At 40.9% G+C, this 19,402-nt stretch overlaps 2 protein-coding genes across 2 annotated transcripts in view; one reads left to right on the top strand and one right to left on the bottom strand.

The window, feature by feature from the left end:
* cog5 (component of oligomeric golgi complex 5) overlaps window positions 1–19,402 on the bottom strand; it is a 73,319-nt gene that overhangs the window by 39,049 nt on the left and 14,868 nt on the right. The window lies entirely within an intron of this gene.
* LOC105924824 (G-protein coupled receptor 22) lies at window positions 3,081–18,001 on the top strand. Its single transcript, XM_036148928.1, has 5 exons — window positions 3,081–3,388; window positions 8,681–9,497; window positions 13,985–14,129; window positions 14,299–14,445; window positions 16,098–18,001. Exons 3-5 carry the CDS (start codon window positions 14,007–14,009, stop codon window positions 17,142–17,144), a joined length of 1,317 nt encoding a protein of 438 aa, XP_036004821.1. The 5' UTR covers window positions 3,081–3,388; window positions 8,681–9,497; window positions 13,985–14,006; the 3' UTR covers window positions 17,145–18,001.

Genomic DNA, 19,402 nt, shown 5'->3' with positions numbered 1-19,402 from the left:
ATCAAGCACTTGGAGCTGTACAGCACTTTGGTCACCTTGGGTGTGTAAAAAAATTTTTTCAATCATCCTTTATTTATGTTTTATGTATGAACAAACGTTTTCCTCCACACTTCCTCACAGTGATTTATGTTTTACCCAACATTTAGACGTGAACTTTCAAACGCAACTTTTGTCTTTGCTGCTAGCCGCAGCCAGTGGCAGCTATGATAAACATTTCTGGGAAGGCATACTAGACGTGCGAGATTTCCAACTCGAATCGAACACGAATCCCTCCACAGTCACTCCCCTGCTGTCTGGTCAGTCCGGTCCAAGCTCCATATGTTTTTTTTAATCCTCCAGGGAAAGCCTTACGAAATTATCATTTATATTATTTAATTATTATAGAGTTAAAAATGACAATATCTATAATAAAGCACAAAATTTTTTGTTTATTTTACATAAACTTAAGGTGAACTCTGACCTGTACCTGCAGTCAGTAGCACGAGAAGCTAGATTCCATGTAATCTTCAGAGCAACCGCTTCTCTGCATTTATATACCGTAGCTATGGTTGGACTAATATGAATAAACCTCTGAAAGAGTGGAAAACTTAATGTAACTTAAGGTTGTCTTTAATATTAATGGCTTAATATTATTGTCACCATATTTTCAGCTCGTCCATTTCTGGTCTGAATTTCATTGATGAGGTTCATGGCTAGTTAAAAGTAATTTGCTGCCTTTCCAGAGAGATTGAACAAGATATGTTTGGTTTTATCTTCTGTTTTGACTGTAAGGATGTGTCAGGGTAAAACCTTTTATATTGTTAATATTTATAGTTTATAAAATGTTGTAATGTTGTTAAAAAAACTTTCTTATAAAATGTTTTTAACTGTTATAAAATGTAAACGGGATTCTGAGCGACGACTTCAACGCAAACAATAAAAGTTACATTTGTGAACCATATTGGTGGGATGGGAGGCCTGAAATTATTTCATTCTTCAAACGGAGAAGCAACAGAAAAAATTGGAGACCCACTGAAGTAATCTGGATGAAAATTACAAAAAGTGCTGATGAGCCACGGGTGCAGAGAACTGCGTCCTGAGGAGAAACTTTAAGTGACCAATTAGATACCATCATGAAGTCACATGGAAGCCTAAAGGTTACAAAGAGACATTCACAAATCGTTGGCTATGAAACATTACATTTAGGAGGCCTGCACAAAAATATAATCCCAAATAAACCCAAAAAGGAATGTGAACACTGAAAAATCAAATCAGACACATTTCATGCGAGAGATGTGTTATTTACTTTTCATTTCATAATTTATATTTAACATGGCAACACTTGTTACTGTAATTTTAATTGAGCGTGCTTGATGCCACCTATTGACAAACCGCTACGGTTCTTTAAATCGGACGCTAAGTTTTGACTGTATCACCACCAAGCATCGCCATCTGCCATCTCGTGTGTCCAACTCTTACTTCTAGCTTCAAACACACATGACCTGAACTGTGATTTTACTGCATTGAAAATCGATTTTGCCTGTTAACTGTTTATTTTCTTTGTTTCTCTTTTTGCCAGCTGGTTTAGTTGAAAATTACTAGCTTAGTTACAGATTTTATTGACTCACGTATTTTAATGCTAAAGCTGTGCTATGTTAATACATTTTGGAGTGTTTTAAAGAGAAGTTGATTGTTTTTATTCTGTATTTGTGTGCAGCAATTACTGTTTGAAAACGGCAGAGGAGGAATTTTCTCCATCTATTGTTCTATAATATCCCACCTTACCAGGCAAACAATAACAGATACTGAGAGCTGATTGGCTGTTAATTCCTGATAACTAGGTGGCGACCCGTCTTGTTGATTTTCAATTCAAAATCACAAATTTATTAAAATGTCCGTAGCACTTATCAATAGTTGTTGATAGAAAAACAAAACCCTTACTGAACAACAGTATATTCTGCCTCTTTTTGCATCAGCGTCCTTGTTTTTGATCTCTGCTCTGGGAATTATGGATATTTCTCTTGTGTCACCCACAATTCTAACATGAAATGAAACATCACAATCAACAGGTTTAGTACCTGAGGTTTTACATCTCAAGGACACTGGACGTAACTAATGGGAACCCTTGATGAGTGGCATTGTGGGTGCCTGAGACCACCTGATTTACAAATCTTAGCTCTTCTGAAGAATCCTTTTCAGGGGTTAAATCTTTTTAACACTGCCTTATTCAATGATAGTAGGCTTTAGTGTTAAATTCAGATAAAATACTTCCAGTATTCATTTCATTGAACGATTTGAAATTTTTTTGTGCAATGTGTTTATTGGAAACTCCTAAAAATGTTTTATTATCTTGCCAACAAATATCATTTAAAGTGAAGGTTGAACTAGTTTTGTCATATTTGCTCAAAACTTTGCAACCATGTTTGCCTTTTTTTTTTCTTCTCTGGGAAACAATTATTTAAAAAGATACAGCATGTTTACAGGAAAAAAGGTCAACACAGTTTATTTCACAAACCGAGAAATATGAACAGCGGAAGACAACAGAAGGGCTCTAATCTAAATACTGATCTATCAGTCTGGGTTTGCTTTGCCTGGTAGTGCCATTGTTGCCATGCCAATGCCAAGTACCCCTAATTAGTCCGCTGAAAAGCTTCACTCCAGATACACTCGGCAGGCAATAAGGAAACTCTGTAACTGCTCAAATGGTAGCCAGGTTGGAACAATCAGGCATGCACCATCCGGCAGGTGCTATGCAAACACAAACAGTGGAGGAGGGGCCAAAGTCCTGCCAGGACGTAGTTGTCATTACGATTGCCATGGACACCATTTTTGTCTGGGCTTTAAAAATCAGGTCATATAAACTTGTGAAATTACAACGGAAAAAGTGGGGGGGAAAAAAATTGTGGATTGGATGCAGCAATGACAAATGATATGAATAAACTAAATTATAGGGGTATAAATATGAGAAGGCAGCTAATAGTCAAGCACATGGGTTTAGAGGAGAGAACACGCAAAAAAAAATAAAAAAAGACACTTAGAGAGATGGGTAATGGAGGAGGAGGGAGTGATAGATGAGTAGGGAGGGCTACTGGAGGCAGGAAGCATGACAGAGAGACGGAGAGAAAAAAAGCACAACAGAGAGCGGAGAGGAGAGGAAGAGCAGCAGCGTCTGTGTCTCCACCGTTTGCTCCAGCCTCTCTCGCTGCATGCTTTCTGCTCTTTAATTTTACATTCTGAAAGGATTCAACGGCGTGCTGTAAGAGACTGATTGATGGAGAACTAAGCTGAGGCTCAGCAGTACCTGTGGGCAGCATGGTACCCTGGGTGACAGAGATTACAAAGCTCCACAGAGAAGGACCGTTCTTCACCACATCTCAGCAACACAGACAAACTGTCTCTTTCTGAAGAGGTAATCCTATGCATGACACAATCATAATAACGCTGTTGCTGGTCTGCATGAGTGGCATGAAGTCACTGCAAAAAAAATATACACACTCTGCTTTTCATAAACACGGCATGTTTAGGAGGCAGGATTTTACACAGCGAGGGGTTTTCTCTGGAGAATATCGGACCAAGAAGAAGAAGAGTCTTACAGAACAATTCACAGCGTAGTTCACCAAGTCTGCCGGAGACGGACTGCCTGACTCCGACCACTCGTGTTGGAAGCCAATCAGCCGGGAGAAGCAATCGACAGATTACACAGCTGGAGACGCTGTTGTTTGGATTCCAGTTCAGAGTTTAAGCAGATTTCTGACCAACATTTTTACACTTAGGATATTTCCACTCTGTGCCACCCTTCAGCTCCATATTTTACTTCAAAAGCCTCACCTTGCTTTGAAGAATCTACAAACTGGGAAACTATGTTACATGTTTATTACCTACTGTGCAAAATATTTCAAAGACCACAACACCAATCAATGAGCCAGAGAGTGTTTTCTTATCTCACTCTGATCAGTGATTTGCGGTACAAATACTAAAAGTCTGCTTTTATCAAATTTTTATTAAATGCCTCAAAGCAAAGAAGCCCCACCACTGCTGTCAGCTAACAGCGCTGACTTTGATTCACTTTTACCGTCACACACTGAGCAACACTAAAGCTGCTTTAAATGAGAATGAGAGGAAACAGTTTCCCATCAATTTTAGTGGGGTCTCCAGGGGACACTGTTCTGCTTGGCAGCAAAAGCTAATTGGTTGATTTAATCCCCCAAAAACCACCAAACATTAAACAGGTAGGACCGCGGCATCAAAAAAAAAAAAAAAAAAAAATACTACTAATGCCCTTCCACTCTGAAAGGAGGCTCTAGGCCGAGTAGGAGAGTTTCACAAAGGTACAAAAACAATGAAATGATATCCAGTCAGAACTCATCAGCGTACGCCAGAAGACAACGGAGGCTGAAGAAGGAACTGGTGCAGCGGAAGAACGTGCTTGAAACGTAGAACAGGTGTTCAGCAAGATGATTGAAGCGATGAATCGACAAGAGAATAAATTGCTTGATCAGTAGCGAAGATCCAGGAAAGAGAATATACGGACACATAATGTGCCAGTGGGAGCAGAGGGGTCATTCATGATGAATATTGTGAAAAAGCTACTTTGAGATACTTTAGGGATTGACTGGAATATGAACCTGGATATCAAGAGGGCACACAGAGCCACTGCTTGTCACGGTGATTACACCAAAGAAAGGCTTGTCTGAGCCGCGCTCCAGCATCGCCTGGAAGGAGACAGAACTGAAACAGCAGGGGTCCAGAGAGGACCAGGAGAGGAATATAAGAAAGAGACCGCACTGGTTCAGGAGACCATGGCCAAGGCCATTTAAGTTTAATATGTTTATTTAGATCCTCTAATGTTTGACTCACTCCCTGACCCCAGTTTAAATGAGAAAGGAATTCAGGCATAGGTAACGAACAGACTGCTTCTGTAGCCGTAGAGGCTCAATTGGGGGCCTTTCCTTCCTTTTTAATGGATGTTTTCCCCCTAACGTCGATGGCTTTCCTAGGCTAGTTCAGGGTCATTTGTTAGAGACCTATATCTTAAAATCACATTTTTTATATATGTGTGTGTGTGTGTTTAAATTTCTGTTCTGCATATGCTTTGAGAGTCAATCTGTCAAGGATTTTCCTCATATCTCTAAACGAAGGTGTTAAAGATAAACCAGCCATGATTAGTAACAAGGTAAATGCAACTACTCTTAATGTTAATGGTCTACTTAACCCAGTTAAACTTAGTAAAATTCTGTCCAAAATGAGAAACCCATTTAATTAATAGAGAACATTTGAAATTAGGGATAATGGGCTTTACCTACTTATTTTTTTCCCTGTATAAATCAGGACATAACAGTGGAGTTGCTATCTTCACATATAAAAATGTATATTTAGAAAACCTGTACGATTTAAAAGGTAAAGAAGGCAGATGTTCTGTGGGAGGGGTAACAGAGGGAAAGTTGCCCCAAAAAACAGTATTGAAGTCAATGTACTATTCTATCTATTAAACAATACCGATAACCTTTGGTTGAAACAACTCTCAAATTATGGGATGCCATTATACAAAAAAAAAAAAAAAAAAAAAACTGGAGGCAGATATGGAAATTTTAAAATGCAGCACCTATGACTCACTGCCTTTTGCACAAAAAAGGACTATTCCCGACTTTCAAACCCTCAGAAAGAAATATTCCCTCAACAAACAAAACAAAGTAAAAAAAAAAAAGCATTGCTACAAAATGGTTGTCAAAGGACAAACACACCCTGGAGACACGGATGAATATAAAATAAGACAATTCTTAAAAAACGGTAGGTATAAAAGTTTTTGTTAATTAATCAGTAGAACAATTATGTTTGTGCAGGTAATTTTGGCCGAATAATTCCAAACCTCATCGACCAGGGAGCTTCATGTACAAAAAATTGCATACAAGTTTAAGGTAGGGGGAAATATTGAAACTTGCGGTGCGCAAACAAATTCAGATGTACGAAACCGTGCGTAAAGATGTCAGAGCACACCTTGTCTTGATAAATCCTGATTTGTGGGAAATTTTGCAAAGTACCCGAAGTAGCATAAATAGCTGGAAGCGGCCACAACATGTCCAAATAACCATGGCTATGGCATTCAGTAAGGCAAAAAAAGAAAAGAATTTCACTGAATATCAAACACCGACCTCGGCGTAGGGACAAAAAGTTTAATATTATTTGCCACCATTTTCTCTGGTATGAGCAATAAAATTTAAAAGATGGAGCGGCAGAAGGTGGCAAATGCAGCGAACATGGCCGGAGCTGAATTTCGATCCTTGACTGAAAATAGAAATATGAAGCAATTTACGCGTCAAATCCAAACGCCACTACCTAGCTGCTGCATTGAGCTCCATTACAGCTTAACGCTGATCGTATATCAAATCGTTATAATTGCATGACTTACGCCTCCCATACTTCTATCAGGACAACCGGCGCCGCACAAAACCTGTGAAGCACATTCAATCTTTAAAACAAGGCAGTTTGTCACAGAAAAACACACCTAAGAGCCAGGCATCGCACACAGTCCCTGCTTACACTTTGCTCCCATCACTGCTATCATCTCAATAATTATAGTGTGGAGAAATCCTGAGTTGAACCAGGCCAAAGTGCCACTTGTGAGGCGCATTTGTACATCACAAATGAGTCACGCGTGTCTTATACGAACAAGCTTTCAATTCGCAAAAAAAAAAATATGCCGCGAGTCTATTTAGGCACACTTTAGGGGAATTTTATACATTAGGCTGTCCCATACGGCTGGCATGGGAGGGCTCAGTCATGACTGTAAAATACCCGGCCTGTCAGCCAACTCCATCTGAACAACTCCGGTTACAAAGAATGCAGGATAATCAGCACCTGAACTGGCAACCAGCAACGCAGGGTTCCTCCTAGTGTCTCTCTGCAACGTTGGAGCCAGTTCCACGCAGAGCTCCAACACATTTGTCCTTTGGCAATCTAAACCGGCCAACATCATCATCTTTTAGGATCTCTGAAAACACGCTCCCTCTGAATTCTTCCATCTGCGATGTCCTACAGCAGCGCCCAAAGCTGACATCGTTCCACAACTGCGTGCACCTTCAAGCAGCTATTTATGGACATGTGTGATTGCCAACACCTTGTCCGCCTTATGAATCGTCACACTTGACTTGTTAGGAATAATCTGCTGATCTGACACCATTTTATTCTCAGTGAGACTAAAAAGGGCCCCTTAGATGGTTTACATGCATTTTATGCTCCTCGGCGCACAGACCGATGTGTATTTACATCTACACTTGACAAAAACACAGGAATATTTGCAGTTTACATCTGACTTTCCATTATTTTTTGGATGTGTTATTTTATTGTTTGAGGCTAAGTACGATTCAGTTTCTTTATATGGATTTAAACCAGAAAATCTCAAGACTCATCAAAAACATTCATTTCTCTAATTAGGTTTCTATTATATCATACCAATGCAAACACCGTCCGTGTGCAAAGGTTTTCTCAGAGAATAAATAAAAAGAAACTAGTTTTTTATGATTTTAGTGAGTGACAATCTCAGCTTATTTGCATCCATTAAATTTCTTTGACACAAACAAAATATATTGTCTGGACCAAGTATTGGAGTTTGCCATTTGTCATGCTCATTGAGCAGGATAACTACGCCAACAAAGATTGTATAGTAGTGTGTGCAGTTTAATTTGGAAGATGCTAATTTCTTTGACTAAATTGCACATAAAAGCTGCTTGAACACAAACTCAAGCTGCGTTATTTAATTTCTGAGTGGAACCTACATTGTATGCATCCATGTTTGTGTTTTTGGGTATGTAGGCGCTGTCCTGGAGATTCAAAACATACAATTGTAGCCATAGTTCTGATGGAGCAAGTTTGCAAGAATAAAAGGTTCAGGTTTTTTTGTAGAGAGGGATTAAACATAGATTTTACATAACTTGGACTGAATCTATGCGATTTGGGAGAAGTTCAAATAATGTCTACGTATAGATCAACAAAACATTCTTGGATTATAAAGGTATAAAGGTTATACCAGATGAACTGTCTCATGGGTTTTAGTCATTATCTGGGGTAGTTTAAGATTAAGATGGAAACTGTGGACCACTCGAACTGAAACGCTACACATGCAAAACCTCACAACTCTTCAGACATTTTTTATGGATGACTTTTTTAAATGATTCAAATAAAATATTTCTTAGGTCACCAAAAAAAAGCAATATTTTAGATTTTCTCATTTATTCCCATTTATACTCCGTTTTGATTAGGGAAAGTGGTAAAGATCTAAAGATACAAGAAAGCGTATCAACTTATTCTGAACAAAAATAGATCACATTGAAAAATAAAATCCTGCAATTCATAACTAATGGAATACGTGTTTAAACTAGCCAGCAAGTCAGTACATAATAAACTCAGATAGTCTGCAGATAAGTAGCTCCCAGTTTTCGCTGCTCATTTGCTTTACAACATGTGATGAGAAGCATCAAAGACACAGAGCAGGGCAACTAAAACTGATTAAACTGACACTCTTCATGCACACAAACAACTCTGTAACCTCTCACAGATAGGCATCTAAGCCGCGCGCGCAAGTGTCAGGGGATGACGGCTGAGCTGTAATTGGACTGGGAGCATGTGATGCAACAGCCAGACCACAGGATAACCATCTATTTCAAGGTGACCCACATTTTTCCCCTTTCTTTCTTTGTCTTCACAGGAGCTGAATGGGAGCAGAGGACCGTCACTGGGGAAGTGATGGCTGAGGGACATGACACACTTCTCTGCTTCCACCATTGCCGCCGTTTATAAAGTATTGCAAAAGAAAAAAAACACATGCGCGTCCAGATGTGAAGAGCTCTGGAGATTGACGCGACCTGCATCAAGGTCTCCAGCCTGTGGTTTCATGTTTGGACTAAAGGGATCTGACATGAATCAAATTCACCAGAGCGAGCCCACACACACATACGTTTGCCTTCTCTCTCTGTTGCGGTTTCTCTTGCAATTTTTTTCCTCTCTTGTGTTTTCTGGAATTTCGCACCTGCAACCTGAAGAAATAAAAGTCACAGATAAGTGTGAAAGTGTGAAAAACATACCTGGATAACAGTGATTGGTGGAGAGGGGAGGATTGTACTGGAACTGGCATTATTTTTCACCCGGAGATGACAACGGTTCAAACACAAAAGGACAATGACAAGACTGAGCTTTGTATGAAAGACACCATTGATCTTAGTGCACTGTGCAGCACTGATGCTGCAAAGCACATGCCTTCGAAGGAGGGGTGGGTGCGTGCTGCTTCTGGGCTTGCAAAGTGACTTTACCCTTTGCACTTTGAATATCTAGCGTCCCTAAACGTGAAGACACATCAGGAATTGACAGATTATGTTAAGCTGATAAAGAGAGATCATTATAGAGCCTGAGGACATGATGGAAAGTGACCTCAAAGTCCCAACATAGGGGGATGAGGTGACATGCTCCGGTAGGATCCCTGCGGTGACTGACAGATGAGCCGAAGAGGACACTGATGGAAAGGAGCGGTGAGTCAAAGCCTGATAACACACCTGCGTTTTATTGTCTTCGGTCCAAACCACAAGGGAACAAAGGTTTTGTCATTGTGGGTTCTAGTGGTCGATGGACCGCTTCAGCAGGAAAAGCAGAACTGCAAGGACCGCCTTAAATCCAGGATATATAGTCAAACTTTAAATAATAATAAGCACTGTTCAGACATTACTGGTTTCAAATATATATATATATATATATATATATATATATATATATATATATATATATATATATATATATATATATATATATAAATAAATATGCATGAAAACAGTATAAGGCTTTAAAATGGAACAAAGGCCTGGGTTTTTACGGCATGTCTTAATGATCTAATCACAATCATTCAGATTCAACGTCTTCTTCGTACAGCTAGCCCTACAGTATTTACACCTTTGGAAGACTGGCTTTTTTTCCCCTGATGTTTCCTCTGGAATACTTATGGTTTATCTTTGGGTGGTGAGCTCAAAGTCTTTTAGCTCGTCATCGTCCTAACCTTAAGCTCTTTCTAGAGATTCTCTATCAGATTCAAGTCCTCCTGTCAGGAAAAAAAAAAAAAAAAAAAAAAACATACTTGGAAAATAGAAAAGAAAATGAAGATTAATCTAAAGCTAACTCTGGTGGGTATATGAATAATTTTGAGCTTAAATTTACATATACATGACAGATGAGGCTTGTCTTGTGAACGAATATTGATTCCAAACACGTATTATTATGGTTATTTTTATAGCAAAATGAAAGTCTGGTTTCATTTATTTACTAAGTGGTTGGTTTTTGAGGTGGGGTTGTGCGGGGAACTTATGGGTGGTAAATATCTAGCCTGCATTAAACAGCTGTCAGTTTCTATAATCAATAATTCAAATTTTTAAGCACTGTGAGAGAACGCAGTTTCCTATTAAGTCTCTGCCACGCAGTTCAATGATATGGGATGAAAGGCAGCATTAGGTTAATAACACTGCAGCATCACCCTCTGAAAAACTGGACACTACAACACATTCACAAAAAGCACCAGCTAAATCAGGCCACCATGGATCTTTTAGACGTGTTAAAATCCATACTGTAAATCTATGAAATTCAATAAACTGCCAGTCACAGCTTCAGAAATGACCCACTGGTAGAGCTTGATAACAAGACTATTTCAGTGATTATGACAATGCAGATACAAAAAATTGAGATATAAATGTAGATATGAAAAATGTAGATATAAAAAATAGGGTTTTAAGATGGGGATTGTTTCATTTAAAACTGAAAGAACAAATCAAAGCATATTGAATACTAACAACCAACTAACAAACTAATGAGAGTTTGAAAAAAAATGCTATAAACTCAATACACAATTCCCATGAGCATGTGGGACATTAGGAATTACAACAAGAACAAAAATGCTAACTGGAAATGTACTAAATCCATTTGGAGTAAGCGAGCAAGTATGTTTCAGCTCAAGGAAAACAAGTTTATAACAGAGTGTAAAATTGGGGGGGGGGGGGGGTTATATAATATTAGATCAGAAATGATTAGAAAGTAATGAGGACAAAACAGAGATTTCATGTGATCCCTAGTGAGGCACATTCTATGTATTACGGTTCTGTGCTCCCACTCAGATGTTTCAGGGTTGTTTTCTGGCAGCTTCTTGAATTGGAAGGAATGGCTCCAGGTTGAAATAAATAGCATAGCTGTTAATATAGTTAGAATTACTGTTTGAAACTAAAATTACCATTTAGCATTTTGTTTCAGACACGTCGCTGCAGACACAAACAGAAGGCAGTGAAAGTACAACAGGGATGTTTTAACCACCATGCAGAACCAAGTGTTTCATAATTGGTCTAGTCGAAAATAAAATTACTTTTAAAAACTTACAAGTGTCTTACATCCAGGTTTGTAGCAGTGTGTGCCAGATATTGACTTAAAGGTCCCGGGTCAACACTTACAGAGGTCACTGGGCCCAAAAAACATGACCTGAGTCTTTTTATTGTTCAGATGTAAGACATTTGTTGACATCCATGACTTGATTTCTGCAATGCTGTTGAGTAACAGTAACTATTTTTAATTTTTTAGTCACATAAAAATCAGACTGTCATCTGCATAAAAATGGAGACCACCCTAGTGGAGTGCCTTGAGGCGCCACGCATGAGAGAGGTGTGGCATGGGAATCAGAGATTCTGACACAAACACAGAAACTCCCTGTTAGATAGGATCAGAGCCAATCTAGAGCAACCCCCCAAATACCGACCCTGGTTTCTAGTGGGGAAAGGAGAATTTTATAGTCCACTGCATCAAAGGAAGTTGTTATATCCAACAGAAGAAGAACAACACAGTGATCAGCATTTGTGGCTAAAAGTACATAATTAAAAACCCTCAGCAGAGCTGACTCAGTACTGTGGCGAGGTTTAAAACCAGACTAGAACAGCTCAAACACCTTGCTCTTATCCAGAAAAAGAATTATGTTGATGCTAAACTATTTTTTCCAGAACCTTGGAAAGACAAAGGGAGTTTAGAAATTGGCTGAAAAGTCTAGGCTAGTTGACACTGCTGGGAAATGTAAGCCAAATCTGCATTTTATCCGTCTTTCACTCTCCTGCCTCTCACTACATCCACGCACAGTAATAGCAGTTAGCGCTCCATAGAAGGCCGTTGTTAATAGCTGTGCTGCTTTCTTCTGACCTTATTTCGTCTCGCTATGATTTGGTCTTAATATTATCGGCTCCCATTGCTCAACAGCTTTCTAATAAAAAGGAGAGATGCCGGCAGCTTTCCATGTAACGAAACTTTATTGAACACTTCTAGAAAGCATTACATTCAGCACTACTTTCATAAACAGTGCGCTGCTGTGTGATGTCTCCTCCTGTTATCTGAGCAAGCGGGTCGCTTTGCGGTCTTGAACCGTTCAGAAAGAAGTCTGATGCAGATCGCAATTAAAAAAAATGTTTTATGCTTTTCTCTTTTTTACCTGTAGTACTTTGAGATCTTTTGATGGAAAGTGCAGTGTAAATTAAATGCATTATTATTAGAAATTGGATTTGAGCATTAAGACCTGCAGTGTGAACGTAGTCAATGCCAATCTTTTAAATTAGCTGTGTTTGCCCCTCACATGCTTAAAATTTAAAGGAACAATTCCTGCTGTTGATGATATTAAGAATATAGGTGCCAAGGTGGAGAAAAGTTATTTAAAAAGACGAGGCGGGACTGGATCATGTGGAGACCCAGCAGGTTTCATATCACTAATTATCTCTCTTAAAAAGGGATTACTAAAAAGCTCAAACAGGTCAAAAACAGCCGAGTATCTTACAGAGATGGGATGGTCATAGCAGGAATGAGAAATGAGAGCTCTAATGTTCACAACCTTGTGTCCAGGAAAAAGTTCAAGAAGTCCTCACACACTTCAGTCGAGCAGTCCAGACAGATTGAACTCTGACCTGTAACCCTAAAAATACAACCAACATTCAGATGTAAGCTATGTTTAGATATTCAAAATTCCTTGGTTGGACTGAGAAAGAAAAAAAATATCCAAATGAGTTGTTTATATGTCCACAGCAGAGACTGGAGGATCTGTCCATAAGACCACAATAAGCTGGACGCTCCACAGAGCTAGGTTTATGGAGGAGTGGCCAGAAAGAAAGTCATTACCTAGTATTAAAAATAAGAAGGCACATTTTGAGTTTGCCAAAAGGCACGTGGACAACTCCTCAAATCTATGGAGTAAGGTGCTCTGGTCAGATGAGACAAAAAAAATTACTTTTCAACCACTAGGGGAAACAATATGTCTGGTGCAAACCCAACAATCCCATCAACCCAACACCATGCCAGCAGTGAAACATGCTGTGAGGATGTTTTTCAGCTGCAGGGCCGGGGAAACTGGTCCAAGTTAAGGAAAAGATGGGTGGTGATACATACAGGGATGTTCTGTGTCAGTCTGCCTGTGATCAGAGACTGGGAAGGAGGTTCAGGTTCCAGCAGGACAATGACCTGAAGCAGACTGCCAAAGCAACACTCGAGTGGTTTAAAAGAGTAAACATTTAAAATGTGTTAGACTGGCCTAGTCAAAGTCCAGACGTCAATCGAAATGGGAATCTGTGGTAGACTTGAAGATTGCTCTTCACAAGTGAAAACCATCCCAACATGGCAGAGCTGCAGCACTTTAGTGTTGAGGAATGGGCAGAAATCCCAGAGGCAAGATGTGGAGTGTTAATACAGACTGAGCCAAACACACATGCAGCTGGAATTGCTGCAAAAGGTGCTTTAACTAAAATGCAATGTTCACCGGGTAAATTTTCTAACAGTAGAGGCATCTTTATTATATTTGGCCTATTGATCACAACATTTCTTTTTATATAGAATTCATGTAGCTGGAGTTAGGCTGGGATAAGATGTATGAACTGGGTTAATACAAACAGTTGGCTGAAATGACTGCACTACATGCTACTTTCACATCTAACAGAAGTCTGTTTGTGTGCAAACCTCTCTCCAGGTCACTTCTTACTGACAGGATAATGCACACAGCTGCAGTGCTGATCTCTGTCGCTACAATGAGCAACATGACTGTGCACGACACGCCTGACCTGTACGACCTCGATCTGACTTCCTCCGAGGCCGTTTATCCTATCAGCTTCCAGGTACTCCCTTTAGTCCGGCCCGCAGGATACAGTAGAGCTTTTTCATAGGTAACAATGTCCCATATAATTAATTAGAGATTAGTCGGTTAACTAAATGTGAGAAAAATGAAATCTTGTATTGTTTCACTACAAAAAGACAGAATCTCCACCGTGTGATTTCTGTTGGAAGGTTTCCTTGACAAGCTTTCTGGTTTTGGAGATCGTGTTGGGCCTCAGCTCCAATCTGACGGTGCTGGTCCTCTACTGCATGAAACAGAACCTCATCAGCTCCGTTTCCAATATCATCACCATGAACCTGCATGTGGTGGATGTGTTGGTGAGTTCTCCCTTCCACTATTTCATACCTTCATATTTTTTTTCTCAACATTACGTAATAACATGATTGAAGACTCAAATTTGAACCTGCTATCTGAACAAAATCACATCCATCTGAATTACATCAAATCATTTATTTCATTTGCCATGTGAAACGTCAACTACCAGCCACTTTAACAGGTCCGCCTGTTTACGCGTGCTGCACATGACTTGTTGAATTTCACAGAGCATCAGAATAGGGAAGAAAGGGGTTTTGGGTGCCTTTGAACGTGGCGACGTTGTTGGTTGCTAATCTGCAGGGATTTTTCACACACAACCATCTCTCACGTTCACAGAGAATAGTCTGAAGTAGCAGCTGTGAGGATGAAAGTGCCCCGTTAAAGCCGGAGAAGAGTGGACAGACGAAAAATCTTAAATTACCACTGGTCCCAACCAGGATATGTGAAGTATTTCTAAACAAATCTTTGAGCGGATCGGCTGCAGCGGCCAAATAATACACCTTGTGCCATTTTATCAGCTGAGAACAGGAAACTCGAGAATAACAGGTTGGAGTCTCGATTTCAGCTGCAACATTTAGATGGTCGGGTCAGAGTTAGGTTGAAACAACAAGAAAGCATGGATTGTATCAACAGTTCAGGCTGTAGGTGGTGGCGTAACGGTGTGTGGGATAATCCTGGAGCACTTCAGGCTCCTCAGTACCGACTGAGCTTCATTTAAACCCCACAGCCTACCTGACTATTGTTGCTGACCATCGCTTTGTGACCACAGTGGACCCCTCTGATGGTTACCTCCAGCAGGATAAAGAACCACGCCCCAAAGATCAGATCATCTCAAACTGGTTTCCGGAACACGATGAGTTTACTCTACTCCACCTCCACAGTCACCAGATCTGGTTTTCATTTACTTATTTTTTGTTTTTATTTCGGATGAGCAGCCTAGAAACCAACAGCAACTGTGTGATGCAAGATCTCCGAGGAATCTCTCTGACACACTCACTGAAACTATGAGCTGAAGAATTAGGCCAAGAAAGGGGTCAAACTCGGTAATAGTGAGGAGTTCCCAATGAAGAGGCTGATAAGTGCATTTTTTCTTTTGCACAAATACCCAATCGCTTTCTCATTAAGCAAACCAATCATGTCAAATGGCTGAAAAGGCAGCAAAACCACATCCACTGAGGAGAAACATGCAGCTGTACATTAGGCTTTATGTGAGAAGCAGCTGCACAGGGACTTCCTGGATTGTTTTAGCAGAGGTCAAAAATAAAATTACACTTTTTACAAATCTAAGGAATATGTTTTTTTAGATTGATTCGTCAATTATAGTAAGGACAGTTTTTAAAAGAAGATGAGAGCTGTTGAGCACTGATCATGGCCAAACGAAGGAAAATTGCCCAAGTCCAATCTCTGGTTGACTTATTGGTGCATCTCTAGCATTTATCTCTCATCAACCCAAGAATCGAGTTCATTCCGCTTTTACTGCTTCTGTCCTCTCAGATCAGAAGGAAATGCAGTTTATAGCATATAACCGGTAACCTTTCCAGTCAATTTTACTTCATTCAAAGCCTCTATTCTTATCAGCTCTGGTGCTAAACCTTTTTTTTTTTTAAAAAACCTGCTGTATTTAGAATGTGATGTGAATCATTTCTTGTTCCAGGTCTGTGTTGGCTGCATCCCGCTCACAGCTGTGGTGATCCTACTTCCTTTGGAGGCGGACATGCCCCTGATCAGCTGCTTCCATGAGGCGTGCGTCTCCTTTGCGAGCGTGGCGACTGCGGCCAACGTCCTGGCCATCACCGTGGACCGCTACGATATCTCGGTGCGACCGGCGAACCGCGTGCTGACGATGGGTCGAGCTGTGGCCCTGCTGGGATCCATCTGGGCTCTATCCTTTTTCAGCTTTTTGGTCCCGTTCATGGAGGTGGGCTTCTTCATCAGACCCGGCTCGGTAAACCAGACTGCGATAGCGACGGTCTCTCACATGAACGGCTATTACTCAGAGCTGGGTCTGTACTACCACCTGCTCGCACAGATCCCCATATTCTTTTTCACAGCAGTGGTGATGCTGGTAACTTACTACAAGATCCTTCAGGCTCTGAACATTCGCATCGGGACACGCTTTCAACACAACTTGCCTAAGAAAAAGCAAAAGAGCAAAAACGCCATCTCTTTGAGCACCGCCACGCAAGCAGAGTCAACGGAGGCTTCGCAGAGCAGCACCGCAGGAAAGGTCGGCGGAAACGCGCCTATAGGCATGCGGGCGTCGGTCTCCGTCATAATCGCACTACGGCGAGCAGTGAAGCGCCACCGGGAGAGAAGGGAGCGGCAGAAACGAGTTTTTCGGATGTCCCTCCTGATCATCTCCACGTTCCTTCTCTGCTGGACTCCGATAACGGTTCTCAACACGATCATCCTCAGCACCGGTCCCAGTGACTTGACTGTGCGCCTTCGGCTTGGTTTCCTGGTGATGGCGTACGGGACCACCATCTTTCATCCGCTCCTGTACGCCTTCACCCGGCAAAAGTTCCAGAAGGTCCTCAAGAGCAAGATGAAGAAGAGGGTGGTGTCCGTCGTGGAGGCGGAGCCGACGCCGAACAACGTGGTGATCCATAACTCCTGGATCGACCCCAGGCGGAACAAGAAGGTCACCTTCGAGGACACGGAGGCCCGGCAGAAATGCCTGTGCTCGCAGGAAGCAGAGTGACAGGACGAAGTCGTGTAAATATGCCAACAGTCCAGTCTGCACACGGAGCAGCGGACGAACGAACTGCCAACTAAAACGTAAAGACTGGAGTTTTGAACAAATGGAGGGTTGAAAGGCAGAAAACGGGTGGATATGCGTGCTATTTCATTGCTACTTACTGGATGATCGCTAAGAGGTGGCCTCGTTAAGAATAAAAGGGATTGGTGTGACACTAAAGCGATTTTATCTTTACAACCATGAAGGCGAAGGTGAATTACAACTTGTTGAAGGTCTTTCCTCAGAGGAAGAGAAACGGGTACCAGTAACTTATTGCTATTTATTGTAGACCGCTGTGGACGGGAATGAAGAACGTTATAGTTGCAACGCTGTATTTAAGCAGTAGCTCATGTTGTTCAGTGCTTAATGTAATACAGTATGAAAAAAAGAGTCCGATAACACTTGGTTTGTCACCATTTGTAATAAATCCCCCAAGGGCGCAGCGTTTGTCAGGATTGCTGTGTCGGCTGTTTCCCCCTGACTGACTGAAAAAAAGGGACACAGAGCATCAGAAGAACACGCATTAAACCGTTCTGCGCAACATACACTTTGTTCTCAAATTTTCATTCCCGTTTGCAAAAGATTTACTTCTTATTTAAACAACGGGAGGCTGATGCTAAGTACCAGGGGAACCCACAATGTGCATGCACTGTGAAACTAACACGACACATAGTAAATGACAGACTCAATACTTCTGTCAGCTACCAGTGACTCCCCTACCAACTGTGGCAGATGTACAGCTGTTTCTTCAAGGTCCTCTGAGGCATAGGCCGGTTATAAGTAACAAGGTTTAGGGACTTTTTTTTGTTTTCAAAACTGTTCCAATTTTAAAAGCATCCCATTTCGACAGATTGACCTCGTTTTAATGAAATTCCTGTAATGGTTCCAAACCATCCCTGGTTTTCTCTGGCTGTTCAAAGCCCAGTCAAGCAGTGCTGTCTCCCACCCACATGCTGCTGCACATTGCGGACCACTTTTGCCTCAGGTACAATAGTACAGTAACTCCTATTAGTTTCTGTAAAGAGTACCTGCAGACGCTGAGGGTTGTGGGCAGGAGGGATGCTGTTGTACAGCTGCAACATTGATTAACTAAATTGATAGCTGCACAGTAGTTAGTTTCCAAGCATAAATGATATCAGACTTAAACTTTACCATAGAAATGAGCAAAACAAAGTACCCGAACAAAAAACAGGATAGTGCCACACGCCTGTAAATCCTGCATTAACAGTCAAAAGGGATGATTTTCAGCGATCCGTCACTTTAGTTCTTGTCTGTGTTGCCAAAGAAAGCCTATAAAGTTCTGCGATACAGTTTCCCATCAAACACTTCTAGTGCTTACTCGGCATTAATTGTTTCTGTTCCCAGTGGTGAAGCGCAGAAGCTACAAAACTATCAAACCGGTTCTGTGTTCGCACCGACTCTCTGCTCGGTCAGAGGCGATAATAGCTCCGGCGGGGTCAGGAGGCAGATCCATAAAGAAACACAACCAAAACGTTGTGAACGGCATGTATGAAACTCCTGGCTTAGTTTCGCTTTGAATCTGCAACATTTATGACGAACACCATAAAGCAATGAACGTCAGGATTTATTTATCGGAATAATGTGCTCATTTGTTTGCGCAAGTGAATGTGGGCCAAAGCAGCACACAGAATAACCATTGCAAAACTCAGCTAAATATATTAGCAGTTTGGTTTTAGGTTTAGAAACAGTCAGATGCCATTTTAAACCCAGCTTACAAGTCTACTTCAGAGGGTTTAGGCCAGTACTGTAACCTAAATTTAGTTTAAAAGTGCATCTATACATTAATCTGCTGACATTAGGACGGCTGTGTGAATGTAAATGATGACATTTCCAACCATTTGTGGAGATCAACCTTCGTTTCATCTCGGCAAAACCTCAAGACACAACAATGAAGGGTTAAACAATCTACTGCAAAGTATGTTTTCTGCTGACATAATGAGGTGATAACAACCTAGGTTCTGCAAAACACAATCTGCTCATTGCTGGGTTTTTACAGAACCAGGTTGGACCTGGCCCTAGAACCAGCGCTGGTTTAGCAACAGAACCACTTTGGTGAAAATTCCTTGTTAATACATGACTGCAAACCTAAATGAACTAAAGCAATGTTGTAAAGACGAAGGAGCCCAAAGTCCTCCACAACACCGTGAGAGACCAATGAAAGCACTTTGACTGCTACGACCTGTTGCTGCTAAAGTCGGTTC

Source organism: Fundulus heteroclitus, chromosome 17, assembly GCF_011125445.2.
Source record: "Fundulus heteroclitus isolate FHET01 chromosome 17, MU-UCD_Fhet_4.1, whole genome shotgun sequence".
Taxonomy (NCBI): Eukaryota; Metazoa; Chordata; class Actinopteri; order Cyprinodontiformes; family Fundulidae; genus Fundulus; species Fundulus heteroclitus.
Note: the sequence above shows the minus strand (reverse complement) of the source record. Positions and strands in the feature narration are given on the sequence as shown.